Below are 17,242 nucleotides of genomic sequence, written 5' to 3' on the forward strand. Positions count from 1 at the left end.
GTTACGTATTGCTTTGCATTCTGTAAACAAAATGAGAACAAGTCAATGATGATGGAAATAAATTAGGGAGTATAAACATATGATGAACTCTATAATTAAGTGTTGATACAGGTAACATAATGTAAGAAAACAAGTGTGAAAAAACAAATGATAAATAAAAAAGTTCTTAGCGTTAGAGAGTCAGGAATCTGATCATTGAGGATAGTAAGGATGGTTCAACAATGGCATGATTGGCATAATTGCTAGAAGGCATTTACATCAAAATTTGAAAAACCTAAGCAAGCAGAGCACAAATATACGCAAAATCATGTTAATGTCATACAAGTTTGATAGAAAATGCATTAATCTAACTCTCCTTCCCTTTGCTACATTCAAGAAAATAGAAGCAACATACACCATCATTTGTTTACAACAATGATAAAAGAAATGATAACAAAATCTAGGATACTAGTAGGAGCAGAAAATTAATACATGAAGAGAAACAGAGCGACAGAGAAATGCAAACAAGATAGAGAATATGTGTATAAAATTTACAGTGAAAAAACTAAGAGAAAGACTTCTAATGGGAATCTGGGAATAGGCACCATTTTCTGGCACTGCTAATCGATGAGCTTTATTTTCTAGTTATTTAACATCACACATGTCATAATGGCAAATCATGGTCAGAAAGACAGTAAATCCTTCAAACAGAGAAGAGAGATAGCAAAGCTAACAATAACACTTCACTCATAATATTATGCATAACGCACCAAACTCAGCAAGAGTAATCTATGACTACAAGTCACAAATTGGAAACATAAATCACCAGCTGAGGAAATGAAACCCATAAAATTGTGATAAGAAACCTAGAATTGCAAGGTAGACAGAAGTTCCATGGAAGAGTTCCTGCTTATGAATATCTGAGCATGAGCAGGAAAATTTGTAAACATATTATAAAATTACACTACTTACAGTGCCAATAAGTGGGAAACACTCGATTATTGGATTTGCAGAATAATCAGTCTTACAAACAAAATAATAAGATGAAGAATTTGATGCAAAACAAAAGAATACACCCAGCAGATATATGAAAAGAAAAGACGGCAATGGAAAGTTGGAAACTAACTGCAGTGTCTGCCACCAGTGTAAATTCCAGTAATATCCTTCTTCTTCCACACTTTGAGATCAAAAGATTCATTCCATAAGCCCATCCATCAGGCATGTTGGGATCAAAAATTTTGAGAAATATGAGGGTTCAGGAAATTGAGATATTTGTCAAAACGGTGAAAACTTTCACCACAGGTCTCCACAGCACCATTTACATTTCCCTTAAGATCCACTGACCACAATCCTGTCAAATCCTTCTGAACAACAATATCATCATCCAGAAACAAGATTTTATCCAACTTAGGATAAACCTCTGGCAGATAAAACCTTAAATGGTTCAGCATTGAGAGGTATTTGGGGTTTCGATATTTTAAATTGGAAGAACCTGCAGAGATCGTGGTAGGATGATTGGCCCGAAAAATAGTACTCTTTCATGGCAGAAGACTCTGCTGTCGAAGAACTGGACAATATGAAGAATTGTCAGCCATTTAAAGTCATCCACATTTTCCACGTGAATGGTTGCCTCACCAGGAGGATTCAGAAGAAACCACACATTCATTGTCTCAAAAGTTCAATTTATCAGTAACCAAATGAAAGACGTACTTTCTGTGGGTCCTGAAATCCATTAAAACAGTGTGCGCTGAACTATAAGATATGAAAAATGGATGTCAACAGAAATCAGTGTTAATAGAATGTCTATTCACCTTGGCATTCATGATGGTAGAGTTGATAACCACAGATGCAGCCAATGGGTTATGATCGAGAGAAGCAGGAGCAATGATATAGATTGGGATTTTCCAAATTCTCACTTAGAAATTTCCTTTTCTCGTGGTAGTAATCTAGTGTAGCCCAGACAGGATAAAGCAATGATTCCATTGGGATTGTTTTTCAACCAACTGGCTTAGAATGTGCTCTGTTTCTTCAGCCCCTGACCTGTTCATCAGCAGATTGAAGCATAGAGCGTAAGATCCGGGGTTACTGCTTGCACTCAAACAATTGGTCTCTTGCTTTTCATTAAAATTGGCCCATCTCTTTTAATTCTCTGTGAGACACTGAAAACCAGGAGGGAATAAGGTACTCTACACAACTTACAATAAGTCTAAAAACCAAAGACTTACCTGATGACGAATTTCAGAATCAGTACTGGCATCTCCCAGTGCACGCTGGCTTTCCTTAAGCTGTCTCAGTAATTCTAGGTAAAGGCCAAGCTTATTCTTGGACTTGGCAATAGATGAGTACACCCTAGCCATGATCATTTGGTCTCTAATCAATCGTATAGTTGAATCAGAGCTGGCTGTCAAATTCCCGCCTCCATATGCTATATTTTTTCCCCACGCAGAGAATCCACTGCTTTTGAGTCGCTCAACAGCAGCATTTTCAGAGCTTAAATTATTACTTCATCATCTTGTTGTCCAGGATTGACTGCTCTCTTATCCCTCTTCTCCCTTTTCACCTCTTCCAATCTCTGATATTTAAAATAGGAAAAACAACCAAAACTCAGATGATAAATTGTAATAGTAAAAATAAAGGTAATTCAAGGAAAAAGAATTAATTCTCCAGCAAACCATCAATCCTTATTTTTATGTTTGAAATGGTCAGGTGGGGTTGGAAATCATTATAGTGAAGACAGTTTTCTTTCTGAACATGAGATTTTGAAAAGGAAAAATGAAGACCAAAAGCTCAAAAAGGTTACTCTTCGAGTGGGTTTTGCTGAAGTGCCAAGGAGTTGAACTGATTCTGCATTAGAATATTTATATTAAAATAAACTAAATAACACAAAATGCAAAATAATAAGACAGTAATATCATGCAATTCACCTTCCGTTGTCTGCACACTGATAGAAGCAATGTTTTCACACTTGTCGTAACAAATCTTTTCAATACTCAAACCAGCTTCTCTACTCTTCTACATGCAAAAAGATCAGTAATGATCATGATCACAAATTATTTGAAAGAAAATAACTATTCTAACTTGGAAACTCAAAATGAGATTACATCTGAAGAGGAATTAGTTGGGCTGATCAGCACCGTCTAGTTCATTTGTCATCTGTGAAGATGAATAGTTTTCTTAACAAACTCAACGAGTCGATGCACCTTTGTCATACCCGCTTGCAGAAGCTGTGGCAATCAACTGTGTCAAAAGAAATACATATTATATACCTAAGCATATTAAAGCAGTAGAAGCAAAAAGTGGAATAAGAGGAATATTGACAAAGCAACATTACTGCTTTGATTGAGGAGTTTCGAATGCCATGCTGGTCTGCAAACAAAGATATCCCACAAAAATTAAGTCAATCAGCTACTCCATGCAAAGAAAATCAATGGATATGAATTTGCAATGGGCAGCCTTTCTTATGAAAGGTCATTGTGGGCGAAAACATTGCAGCAAGAGTCAGCCAAAAATTTATAGATTTATATATAAATCCATGCAGGCAGGTTTCATTCTTCCAAAAAGATTTTTTTTACCCAATTGAATCCTAAATGAAAGCCATTGCAACTTGACTTCTGTGCATAAGATGCAGTTGAAGCATGTAAACAAAAAGAATAAGATAAGTAATGGCCACAGCTCAATGATATTAAATTGGCAGAAAGAAAGACTTATAATTCCGCTGTGAGGTTGTTAGTGAAAAGAAAAAAACTAAGACATGCCAATATCTTCTATGGAAGACTAATCAGTAATAATCAGTCCACATTATCAGTTCGGAAAGAGAAATGCAAGAACTTACATATTCCAATAGATGCAGGGACATGAAAAATAAAAATTTCATCACCAAAGAAAAGTCTAGTTTGCTCCTTGCGTTGATAAAGTTCATTGACAAACCTGACTTCCAAGATGAGTTTCCTAACAAGCATCACTATATTCGACAACTGGCTCAAGCATTAAAAATAGTTTTTTATATGCCTGGCACGACATCTTAGAAACACTATATGCTGATTCATGGCTGCATCTCCATTTTTACAATAAAATCAAAGACCAAAAGATTGCTTTGTCTTGACCATCGAGGTCTGTCGCCATCCAGCATATTTACCAACACTTAAGAATGGTCACTTGAATCAAGTTCATTCACCATCACCCCAACCCGAGAGGAACACTAATTCTAAACATAATACCCTCACGTTGTTGAAACTGACAGTAAACAATATCAATGGAAGTGATGATAGTAATCGTGAATACGGATGAAAAGGAAAAAAAAAAAGTATCAGTCGATGTGACTGACTCTAAAGAGGTAAAAGAAGTCCAGAATCCATAAATTCAAGAAAGAAATATTGGTATTAAAGCTTGTTATTGTCGTCAATGATTCCACTGCCTCAAACTCACTCTATTCACTCAGATACGTTACTAATCAAACAGTAATTAATTACAAAATTGTATTTTTTAACGTGCTATGTTTGCTCAACAGGACGTTGGACGATACTATCAAAACCTAAGATGAAATACACAGCGCATGGCCCTCATAATTTATTTTAACTTCCAATCAAAATGAACAGCCAGATATTCAAAACCCCCGCCTGTAATCAACGTTTCTCAAACAACGAAGCAACACAAAATCAAGAGCCTAAAGGAAAACCCTTTGCAACAAAACAAGAACAACAATAAGAAACCACCACAGCACATCAACAAAGCATCAAAGTATCAAAAACCACAAATAATCAACTCAAGCACAAAAATTAATTCACACAAACCACAAAACAGATCAATTTCAGATGCAAACATACAACACTAGACAATAACCAGCAAACAATAACCCCGAACTCACCAAGCGTAATCCGGGTCCCAACATCCCAAGCAGCCACCACAAAAATCAACGTCGCCAGAGCGAAAACAAGCAAGAAATTGCCCGAAGACGCCATTGAAGCTAAATCGAAGCCACAAAAGGTGGAGGAACGGAAACAATGCGAGAAAGGATGGATCAATCCGTCCCTCAGTGGGCGCCTAGAACCGAGGGGAAAGAAGTGGAGTGGTGGGAAGGAGGGGAACAGCGATGAAGAGATCCATTAATGGTGGGAAGTGAATGATGAAATGCCCCCAAAGAACGGCGATGGAACTTTGCGTTAAACCGGGGACATTCTTTATTCTCCGTCGGTTCTCACTGTATTAGGTTTCATATGGGCCCTACTCTACGACGGACTCGGACTTTTTGGGACCCACACCCGCCTGCCTAGCTTCGCGGGTTCGGGTCCCACTTGCTGGATCCGATCATCCGAGTTGAGTTACATCCGTAATGACCATATTAAAATATAAAAAAAATGGTATTCTGTATATAGTATTATATATATTATATATACACGCTTGTGTTGTGTGTGCATCTATAAATAAGATGTCATCAACCGAAATCAAACTCAAAGCCTACCTACGCAAAGGGATGGCATTGGTGTTTATTAAGTTTGTAGTTATCTTTCACGTCTATATATGCATATTTTTGATTGTTTTTTTTTAAATGAAATGATCTAGGAGAGCTAGCTAGCTATTATTACAAACATCGGCTAATATTCTCATCATAGATTTGGTTAGGAATAATATGAGATAAGACTTCATTTTATTGACTTTTGAGTATGTTACTGTACTTTATTGTTTTGAGCTCTTATGTTTCATCCACAGTGGGTTGATATTTTGTTTTTTTTTTTCTCTATGTTGAAATGTCTCTAATGTAACTTCTCTTCTGTATTAATATATATAGTTTATTTATTTTATAAAAAAATGTTGCATGAATAACAATTTGAATAATAATAAAAAAAAGTGTTGTCACCATTTGTTAAAAAAAAAACAATTTGAAATCCAATCAACATTAAAGTTTTATATTGACCAAGTTTACAATAAAAGTATGCTTAATAAAGTATCTGATGGTATACATATAGGTGTTGTTTGGATCAGCTTATTGCTGATCCAAAAGCACTTATTTTATAAGTTATGTGCTTATGAGGTTTGTTATTATGTTTGGATGGCTTTTTGAATAAGTTCAGTGTAAAATAAACTCAAAATACAACTTTATTTTATAAGTTGCAAAGACCAAACTATGAAAATAAAATTTGTTTTTGATAATCTATTTGGTTGAGTGCATTTACTAAATTGCCCTCAGTCAATCCAGTAAAAGGGCATTTTAGTAATTTGTTGCTGTAAAAGTACTTTTCAACTAAACATCCAAACATTTTCACAACTACAGAAGTACTTCTGAAACTAATACATCCAAACAAAAAAAATATGCATAAGCACTTAACTTATTCTAAAAAGTACTTTTTCCAAAAGTGCTTCTACAAAATTAAAAAAAAAAACATTTTTTTTAAAAGTCAATCCAAACAACCCAGAGTTGTTCATTTATGGATTATGGTTTAGAGTCTAGTGTGTGGGGTTTAAAGTTAAGGTAAAGATGGATGTATCAACATATGTTAGACTACTCTTAACATGGATGATATGTTGCATTGGATTTCTAGGTTTTTTATAGCATTCACAAATTTTATTACTCCTTTATTTTTACTTATTGTATATTAAAAAATGTTTTTAATTGTTTTTTACTTGTTGATTTAGAAAATTCATAAAATATTAAATATTATTTTTTCAAATTTATTTTTTAAATTTAATGTATTTCTATAATTTGCGATAAACATATTTAATTACATATTTTTATTAAATCATATTTTAAATAAGAATAAGTTTAAAAAATTAATATAATTTTTTATAAACTTCAGATTTCTAATTAAATTTAACCTATTTTTTTAATCCATGTAAATTAGTTAAAATAGACAATTAAAAAAACAAGAGAGAGGGGGAGTATTATTTATACACCAAGTTTTCAACAAAATGGCATGATTATAAGAAGAAAAGTTTTGAAGTGAGATGCATCTTAAGGAACCAATTGGCATTGTAATTTACATATTATAACCATTTATTATTTACATGTATTAGAATGTCTAACTACCTAAATTTACCATATTATTGTGTGGTATATATATATCATGGACATAATTTATAATTATTCATTTATCACGGTTTATTAGATTTGTATGACAGTTTTTTATTAGTGTACAACAGTGATTGTTCTTTCACTACGTACAATTTACCATAACATAACTACCATTGGAGTTGCCTTTATCATATAACCAACGTTCATAGCAACCAAGAATGGTTGCTAGCGGTATGTTCATGCTTCTCTTTAATAACATACGTATTCAATATTATACAATAACAGTTCTCATATTATCAAATGACTATGCTAGAAGGAACTATTTTCAATGTATAAAAATATAATTTTAAATAAAAAGCAATAAACTGTTACTGATCAATAACAATAAAGTATTGTATGAGAACAATAAACGGTTACTTGAATCAAATATATTGTAAATATACTTTTATAAACTTCTACTAAACTATAACAAATTGTAATAGGTCAATCATAAACTTTAAATGATAAACATTTAACAATAACATCTACTTATCAGAAAGACTTTTGAGGAATGATTTGATCATATATCCTTTTTCTCTAACAAGGCTTTTGTCATACATAATGAGAATCTCCATCAATTCCGAGTCATTTTCAAATAAATATCTAAGATATCGATGAAAGAATTAATAATTTTACGGTAATTAGAAGACATGATATATTAATTAATTACATATAATATTTACCTATTACTCTTTGAACTTATAGTGGTTAATGTTAGATTTATTATTTTTGAATTATAATTTACTTAATCTGTAATTTATTATTTTAGTGTTGAGTCAAAATATAAAAATAAAAAAAATTACTTGCATACCCTTGCAAAACCATGAAATTGCTTAAATACTCCTATACAAAATACTATTTGCTTGCATACCCCATAAAACTAACTTTTTTATTTATGTATCCCTGCCGTTAGCTACCGTTAGCCGCCATTAGTTATTGTTAATCACCGTTAGGGTTTATTGAATTAATTATAGTTTTCACTTAATCCAACTTAATAAAATTACCCAATTACCCTTAAAATCATCCAACCTAAACCATTTAGGAACCACTTAGCCGCCATCTTTTAAGATTCCCTTCTCACAAATCCCTTCAAGCCATGCCATCTTACTTGCCAGCTCTTAAAAATTGGCGTCAAAGACGTCTACGCCGTTCTCGAAGGTTTCAACCTAACCCTACTGGATCATCTCAATACCAACTACGCTCGACGCCATGACATATGTGCATGTGCCGTTACCTTCACCGTCAAAGGTCTCAACATGATCAACGTTGTCGCCGGAGCTTACTCGGAGAACCCCCCAATTGTGTTCATCGTTGGCGGGCCAAACACCAACGACTACTGTACAAATCAGATTTATATGTCGTAATTTTTACCTATTTTTAGGTTGTGTTTGTAAAGAGCATGTGATAATGTAAAATATTTTAAAAATATTTGTAAAAACCTTAAAAATATGAATTTACTCAAAAAAAAAATCATGATTTTTAATGATTTTTAAAAATAATTAAAGCGTATATAAAAAAATTACATTGGTTATCTATAATTTAAAGTCTATAAAATATAATAAAAAAAATTTAATGGGTATATTAACAAACCTCATTTGTTGAATGAAATGAGTAATATCTATAAAATTAAAAAAAAATTAGAGAGATATGTAAGCAAATCCATTTTGGTAATTTACCTTTATTTCATCCATTGATTTAACACTATTAAAATCAACTTAACCGCAGACGCATATAAGCAAATATAATTGATTTGTAGAGGTATACAAGCAAATATCATTTTTTATGAAAATATTTAAGTAAATTCATGATTTTACGGTGGTATACAAGTAAAAAAACAAATATTTTTAGAAACTTCTGTCTGATATTTACAATAAAACACTACTGATACATTTGAATAGTGTTAAAAGAGTGGATCCATAAAGGGTTATAAAATTAAGCTCATCATCTAAAATTACACACGCTTCTCGTTCTTATTTGGAGGGTTTAATTGTTTAAATTAAATTTAAAATAATAAGGACAAATAGTAAAATTGAAATTGGGAGTTATCATAAGATATACTTCATATTTAAAATACAAAACAATAAATAAACACAGCCAGCTAACTATTTTTTATTTTAAAAAAAATATCCATCAACAAAACATTCAAAATATTCATAAAATAATAAAATTAAAGTTAAAAATAAGGAAACATCTCATATTTTTGACATAAAAACAAAATTTTTGGGAAGTTAAAAAAAAAGGGGCCGCTCAGATTTGTGATGAAATATAAATAAATATAAAATGGTTTTGAAAGAAGAAATTTTTTTGGATTTTCTTCTCCAATAACAATTTTTTAAAATTAAGGTTGCAATAAGGATTTAGATTTTTTTTTTTTTTATTTAGTCGGAGGCAAAGTTTATCACATCAATTTTAGTAGAGGTAAATAATAACAATAATAATAATAATAATAATAATAATAATAATAATCCTAACTACATATATAATATTAACAAGCATGATCGATATTTCAAATTTTAGTGGAGGGTGTTAGAGTTACCCCACCGGCCACCATGTAAATCCATCCCTTTTGCATGAACGTGGACATGGTCTGTGTTTGTTCGTTAAACTTCAAATTGAAAGAAATCTCAAAGGATTAGAGGGCGGAGAAAAAATTAAAAAATATTTCAAAAACAATAAAAAAAAAGACTAAAAATTGGGTGTAGGTTGTGACATGACCACGTTTATTAAAAGCAAAAAAACATCTCCTTCTGCTCGTTGTCCTGATTGGACAGCAGCGAAAACTCTTCATTGCAAGCGTGGGCTGCTGTCGGTCACCTATCTTGGTATTCCAATTTCTGGAAGAAGACCACGTAGGCAAGACTGGGAAGGAATTATTCAGAAGGTGCGACGTAGACTGGCGTCCTGGAAATTGCAACATATCTCTCTCGGCGGTCGACTTACGTTGGTGAACTCTGTGCTGTCAACTGTTCCAACATATTAGATGTCCATTTTTCGCCTACCGGGCTGGGTCATCAAAGCCATTGACCGCATTAGAAGGGACTTTCTTTGGTCCGGTCCTGATATTGACCATCCGGGTTGCCGCCTGGTCAGATGGAATAATCTTTGTCGACCTCGAGACCAAGGGGGCTGGGGTATCCTGGACTTATATGTTTTCAACCAGGCATTATTGGGAAAATGGTATTGGAAATACATGCTGGATCCTGAGTGGGGTGGTGCCAGGGTCATTCAGTTCAACTATGGCTCCCCCAGGTCTAAGTTGTGGCCTAATCAGACAGGTAGGATTTCCTTCTTTTGGAAAGGAGTCTTGTCCTGCTTGTCGGCTCTTAGGAACTGTTTTTCTATCGAGGTGGTCACTGGCATGGATACTCTTTTTTGGAAAGATGGTTGGCTTGAGGGATGCACTCCAATGAATTTATGGCCTGAGGAGTTTAGGGCCAGCCTTTGCCCTAATGGCACGATTTTTGAGCTCCGCCAACTGTTAAATGAGCAACCGTTTACTGATATTGCGTTGATCAACCAGACTCGTGCGCGGGTGTGGAATGCGGATTATAGGTTATTGGATAAGATACGATGGCGATGGAACGGGAATGGGTTGTTCACGGTGAAGTCCTTCTACAACTTCTTAATTGACGGGGGGCTCGGTTGCCCAATCTCTAGGTTCTTTTGGTGTGGGGGCTGTAAAAAAAAATCAATCTCTTCAACTGGTTAGTGTCGAAAAACAAGATTCTGACCTTGGAAAATCTAGCGAGAAGGAGGTGTAACAAACTGCCGACTGACACATGTGTCATGTGTCATGCTAATACTGAGTCGATTGACCACTTGTTCATCCACTGCCCTTTTGCACTCCATGCTTGGGAGTACTTTGTGACAATTCTTAGGCTACCCGGTGTCCCATCTTCCATTGATGACCTTTGGGGTCGGTGGCGGATGTGTTTACACCATGATAGAAGAACTTTTGGAGATCTTGTTGTGAAAGCTTTAATTTGGAATATTTGGCTTGCTAGGAATGATTGTATTTTTAATGCCAATTACATGACTTCTCATGGTCTCATTGTGAAAATTGATCGCATTCTTGTATCATGGTACTCTTCTTTCGCAAAGGGGGTCAGAGTGAAGATGGAGGACGACATCAGCAAGGTTAAAAGAAGCTTTGTGGTTATGGGGTTTGTTAGATGATTTGGGGATTGAGCAAGGCACGGTGGACTTGGGGTGTGACAGTCAGAGTGCAATTCATTTGGCTAGAAATCAGGTGCACCATGTTCGTACCAAGCATATCGATGTCCGGTATTATTTTGTGAGGGATGTAATAGAGGAAGCCTCTATCTCCTTACTGAAGGTGCACACTAGTGACAATCCTGCAAACATATTCACCAAAGTTGTTCCAAGGAGCAAGTTTCAACATTGTTTGAACTTGCTCAATCTTGATTTATGCTAATAAGGGAATTTTGGGGTTGGGAATCAACTATTTGAGTTTGGTGAAGATGTTCTATCTTGATGGTCTCAGCATGAAGAAATCCTTATTCGTTCCACATTTGGTATCAAATGAGAAACGAGGTGGAGAATTGTGAAGAGAAACAATGATAAGAAATAACTATGAGTGGCTTTGTGGGCATGTGCATGTTAGTCACATGTTGACTTATGTTATATAGATATATTAGCATATATATTATTATGTTAGTATATAAGGTAGTATATAAGGATATATTAGCATATATTATTATGTTAGTATATAAGGATATATTAGCATATAATATATGCTAATAAGATTATCTCTCATTGAGTTGGATATGAGGTATATATAAGTCAGGATTTTCTTATTGTTTTCTTCTTGAGACGAGCTTGAGAGTTGTTCAAGCCATCAGAGATATTCTTCATAGTGGATTTCAATTCCCGACCCCCGTGGAGACGTAGGCAAGAGTGCCGAACTCCACGTAATTACTGTGTCGTGGTTTGTGTGTGTTTATCTTTCTTTCTCTATTATAGTCCTATCTTTGCATGTGTTTTGGAGACTAACCTTGACAGGTTATTGGGACATCTACGGGTGTGTTAGTGCTTCCGAAAGGGGTCTTAAGTGAAGCATTAAGTCCCCCCAACAGATTCCTCAAAGAATTACATGCTCGATTAATTTTTTATTTTTTATTTTTTAAATTAAAAGTATTGGTTCACCACCAGGAACCACTTATCATGCAGCTACTCAAGTGGCGCATTAAAAAATAAATAAATAAATAAATAATCAATCCATTAATAATCTTATTCATATAAAACCAGCTGGAGCTTGTTAAAGATCAATCCATTAATAATTTTATTCATATAAAACTAGCTGGAGCTAGTCCTTCAACAAAATCAACACAAAGATTAATTTATTCAATGAAACTGTTTGGCCAATTTGTCCAATTGTCCAAACGTTATAGTTTATTCTGATGTTCTGAACTCACTTAAATTATTATATATGAACCCCAACCCAGTGGATCACTTAGCAGCAGCAGCAGGAGCAGGTGATTCCTTATCCTTTATCTTCGAGTCCTTCTTCCGCACAAGCTGCGCAAACGTGCAGAGCCCGAACTTGGGCGGGGAGGCCTTGGTCACAAGCTTCGGCAACGGGCGCAGCAGCACCTTGTCCTTGTGTGGCTCAGCAGAGATAGTCCAAGAGATCCTCACCTTCTCCTTATTAACAAGCCCACGATGGAGTACGCTCTTGAACAGGCCATTGCTGAGGATCTCGAGCGAATCACCAATGCGGACGATGATGGAGTCCGGCACGTTCTTGGCCGTGACCCACTTGCCGAGGTAGTAGACCTGGAGGCCGGGGACGTTGTTGTGTAAGATGAAGGTGAGGTAGTTGACGTCTGTGTCGGCTTCAACGCCGAGGGCCTGTTTGGGTTGGGGACACTTGGGGTAGTGGTTTATTTTCATCTGGAACAGGATGTTCTCCATGCCGCCGGCTTCGGTCTCCAGCTTCTCGGCCGGGAGACCGAGACCGAGGGAGAGGAGAGTGAATATCTTTGTCGCCATCACCCGGAGATTTTGGCCAAACTCTTTTGTTACATCACTGTATATATGCATGATCAAGCCCCACGTTGAATATTGTAAGAATAAGAATAAATAAATTAATGAATGATAAATATACATGCACGTACGTGAATAATACTTTTAGCATCAATGCATGCACGTACGTGTGCTTGTGGAAGATGAATATATAACAAATCAACAATTACGTACACATAATTGGAAGGCTTACGAGGCCAAATGGACAAATCAGTCTGATTCTCAGGAAACATAAGGTGACAGACCATCTCAGAAGCACTGTTAGCGAGCTTGCTACCACACCCTTGTATCATCCCAGAGGGCTGATCCTTTGCGTACTTCTCCTTCTCCTTGACAAGCAAATCAAAGAACTGTGTCCCAACCTCACGGAGCTTGTCAAGCTTCGCCGGAATCCCATGTCCAACAATGTGCATGACTCCCCAGTTCACAGCGGCGTCGTGCATCTGCTTGACGCACCTCTTGCGCACAGCCTCGTCGTTACTATCGAGCCCTTTGATGTCAATGATTGGTATCTGGGGACCTTCGTCTGATTTTTTCTCTTCTACGATGGCGACCTTGGTGGCCATTGTTGTGGAGGTTGGAGGTGTGCTTGTAGTGGTGCTAGTGAACTTGGTTTCTTGGTCAAGATGAATGAGTTGATCAAGGTTGGCTATGGTTTATAAAGAGAGAAGGAGATGCACCCACTGAAGTATAAAAAAACTATTACATAATTTACATTGGATTGTTACCGTTATTTTTTTTTAGGGAAGGGTTGTTAGATGTCTTTATCATGTTGGATTACTAGTTAAATAGTAATTTTTCTTTATAGATATATGTATATCTATCACGTACTTAAATAATAGTATTTTTTAATAAGGAAAACCTAGTACCTAGTCTCACAAGCTCTATTTTTTAAAATAAAAGCCGCACAGCTAGACAAAAATCAGGTACTGTAGGAGGGTTGCTTATCCCCTCGTGTCAAAAGAAACAAAAAATTTAGGCAGGTGAGAAAGCCAAAACGTGACAACTGATGAAGAAGACACTGGTTGCAAGTCTATTAATTAACTGGATGTCGATCTCTTGAGAGCTGAGAAGCCACTAGTTCACCCACCCGTCTACTTCTTCTAGTCAAATGGTGCTACTCATCCACTAGTCTCCATTTCTATTTGTATATAAATCTATATATTTAAAATTGTTGTATATATATACATATTACTAAAGGTTAAAGCATTTCATTCATTTGATAGAGGTGATGCGTTTAAATCCCACCCAAAGCATATTTAAGAGTTATTTGGTTGTTTGCATGTGAAATGACAAATAAATGAAATTACAATGTGAGTGAAAATATTATATTTCAACTTACATCATTCCTGTTTGGTTTATTATAACTGAAAATATTATATTTATTTTTTATTTATTTAGATTGATATAAATTTAAAGATATAATTACCATATAAGTGGAGAGAACCGGAGAGGTGAGATCACCCCCATTATCTATTATTATTATTACTATTATTATTATTTAATCATCTTCATAAAAATTAATTTAAATAAAATTAATTAATTAATTTAATGAATTACTTATTAAATTATAAAAAATATAATATTTATTTAATTTTATTACTTGAAAATATTTTTACAATTAATTTTGAAGAATAATAAAATGTTTTCAATTAAAAAATATTTTTGTCATAAAAATATTTAATTATATAAATTTTAAATTATAAAATATTACTTTTTTAAAAAATTATTACTTAAAAATATTTTTATAATTAAAATTTTAAAAATTAATTTATTAAATATTTTTATAGTTAAATATGAGATGAACATGATGGTGAGTGGAAATCACTTATTTTACTGCATTTCAACTTCAGCAAAATTTGTTGTAAGTTGAAATGCAGTAAAACTGGATGAGATGCAATTTCACTTATATATAAGTGGAGCTTTTATATCAAATTAAATAGCTATGTAAAACTATTGGCATTACAGTGTAACTCAAATTACATGTAATTACAGTGTAAAACTATTTACATTACAGTGTAAGTCAAACACGGGCTATTTGGTTGCCCGTATTTCAAATTACAGTGTAAGTCAAATTATATGTAATTGAAATTATTGTATTTTAACTTACATCATGGATGCTTGGTTGTCTATAAATGAAAATGCTGCATTTACTTTTCAAGTGTTTAGGTTGATGTAAGTTGTGGGTTAAAATCACCATGTAAAGTAAGTGGTGAGATTACCTTTTCAAAATTTTTATATTTTATACTTTTTTTTAATATTTCATTTTAAATCTATTTATTTATTTACGTTTAATGTGTTTTATTTATTTAAATGAATTTCAGTTAATTGATAAAATCACTAATTACCCATCCATGATTTCAGAAGCAATCCCTGATTACAATAACAATCTTACAATAATAAATCTCAATAATAAAGCAACACCAATAACCACTCGAAAACAAACATCTTAGCAACACGACACCAACTTCAATAATAAATCTCGATAATTTCACACTATTAAACCATTTGAACAAAAGAATTGATAAAACAAATATTAATCAAACAAATGCAAGGATCTAGGGCTCACACTCCGCCTAAAAAAACCACCAGCGATGAGCGGCCTGAGAACGCTCTCGATCGCGTACTAAGGAGCCTCCTTAGTAAGGTTTACGATCATGTTCACCACCGACTCCCCCGTGCTCTTCCCCACAACGTCCTCGGACACCATAGAAACCGTAGAAACAAAAAAAAAAAAAAACCAAACTCGCAACCCTAGACGACAGAACCCAATCAATCGCAAGAACACTGAGGGGTGACCAGGCCAAGGTGGCCATTTTCTCTCCTCGTTGAGCTCATCAGCGGCGGTATAAACGGATGTGGGAAGTTGAGGATGAAGAAGAGAAAAATGGGATCTAGACCGAGGGAGAAGAGAAGAAGATAGGGGTAACTTTAATCAAATTGCAATGCTGCATTTTGACTTACGAGCAAATTGGTCGTAAGTCCAAATGCAGAAAAATACCCCAAATATGTAATTTCATTCACTGGATATATTCTTTCATAGCAAACCAAATAGCCAATGTTGACATTTTACCTGTAAATCAAATTACATCACACCTACTTACGAGTAACCAAACAACCCCTACAACCACTTATAGCTACTTATATGTAACCAAATAGAGCCTAGGTAAAAATATCCCATCCGCGAGCAACGGAGCCGGATCTCATGTGCATAGGGTACTAAGAAAGGTTATTTATGTGGCAGCTAGCCCTAGATGACCTCCATCACTCATCGCTAACCCCATGGATCAAGTCAACGATGATGATAAAATCTATGGGGCGCCGGTGTATGACCATTATGGTCGATAACCAAGTTGGAATGACTACTCACAACGCTGACATAGTACGCGGGCCTCGCCAAACACCTAGATGGAGTCAACAACAATGGTAATATCTTGGGATTGGTGGTGCATGGCTATTGTGGCTAACCATAAACAACAACGGCTAATGGTTGCATGTTGACCACACATGCAAGGACCTCACCGAACCCTTAGAGGAAGTTAACAAAGATGGTAATATCCAAGGATAGGCTACGGTTAGTTGATGGCTATTCTAACCACCTATAAGGACCTTGCTAAACCCTTGGACGAAGTCAACAATGATGCCAACATCTAAGGACTGGCTACGTTTGTGCGTTGATCACTCGCGCAAACCTCACCAAACCCCTGGGTGAAGTTAACATCAATGCCATTATCCAAGAATTGGCGGTCACAGCTGTCGTTGGCAATCATGATGTCTGAATGGTTGTTAGCTACGCGCAACTTGTTAAACCCCTAAATAAAGCCAACAATGATGATATAATATTCACAGCTACGTCGACCTCTTATGCGGGTCTTGAAAGACCTTACAAGAAGCTAACAATGACAACAACAACCACATTCGATCAACCTATGCCATCTACGAGAGAAGGATAGAAAATGGATAGAGAACACAACTGTAAATCCCGACACATTGCTAGGCGATGTGCTCTAGCTTGAAAACACTATGGTATCCCTCATTTGGATGACATTGTGAACGCCTCTAAGCTGATGCAAGATCTTACTTTGGTTGAACCTCCTTCTTTTCGGCGTAGATATACATGGACCAATGATCAAGATATTCCAATTTGGGTCAAGTTGGACCACTTTTTGATTA

General features: G+C 35.1%; 1 protein-coding gene, 1 long non-coding RNA gene and 1 pseudogene across 2 annotated transcripts; all 3 read right to left on the reverse strand.

The window, feature by feature from the left end:
* Nucleotides 1-1,100: 1,100 nt before the first annotated feature.
* LOC120258316 lies at nucleotides 1,101-3,116 on the reverse strand (annotated as a pseudogene).
* A 52-nt stretch (nucleotides 3,117-3,168) lies between these two features.
* Nucleotides 3,169-5,145, reverse strand: LOC120259402. The gene is made up of 3 exons (XR_005536104.1): nucleotides 4,844-5,145; nucleotides 3,311-3,345; nucleotides 3,169-3,216 (listed from the first exon to the last, which is right to left on the reverse strand). It is a non-coding gene; the product is annotated as an uncharacterized LOC120259402 (long non-coding RNA).
* Nucleotides 5,146-12,299: 7,154 nt separating this feature from the next.
* LOC120258452 (leucoanthocyanidin dioxygenase-like) lies at nucleotides 12,300-13,720 on the reverse strand. The gene is made up of 2 exons (XM_039265870.1): nucleotides 13,244-13,720; nucleotides 12,300-13,073 (listed from the first exon to the last, which is right to left on the reverse strand). The coding sequence occupies exons 1-2, from the start codon at nucleotides 13,633-13,635 to the stop codon at nucleotides 12,494-12,496; spliced, it is 972 nt and encodes a 323-aa protein (XP_039121804.1). The 5' UTR covers nucleotides 13,636-13,720; the 3' UTR covers nucleotides 12,300-12,493.
* Between the last annotated feature and the right edge of the window lie 3,522 nt (nucleotides 13,721-17,242).

Source organism: Dioscorea cayenensis, chromosome 4, assembly GCF_009730915.1.
Source record: "Dioscorea cayenensis subsp. rotundata cultivar TDr96_F1 chromosome 4, TDr96_F1_v2_PseudoChromosome.rev07_lg8_w22 25.fasta, whole genome shotgun sequence".
NCBI lineage: Eukaryota > Viridiplantae > Streptophyta > Magnoliopsida > Dioscoreales > Dioscoreaceae > Dioscorea > Dioscorea cayenensis.

Bases quoted from the DNA above. Each gene is read 5' to 3' on its own strand.
- LOC120258452 (XM_039265870.1), bottom strand. From the start codon at position 13,635: ATGGCCACCAAGGTCGCCATCGTAGAAGAGAAAAAATCAGACGAAGGT. The intron at 13,074-13,243 runs GTACGTAATTGT...GCATATATACAG, and splicing joins CGTAAGCCTTCCAATTATGT to TGATGTAACAAAAGAGTTTG.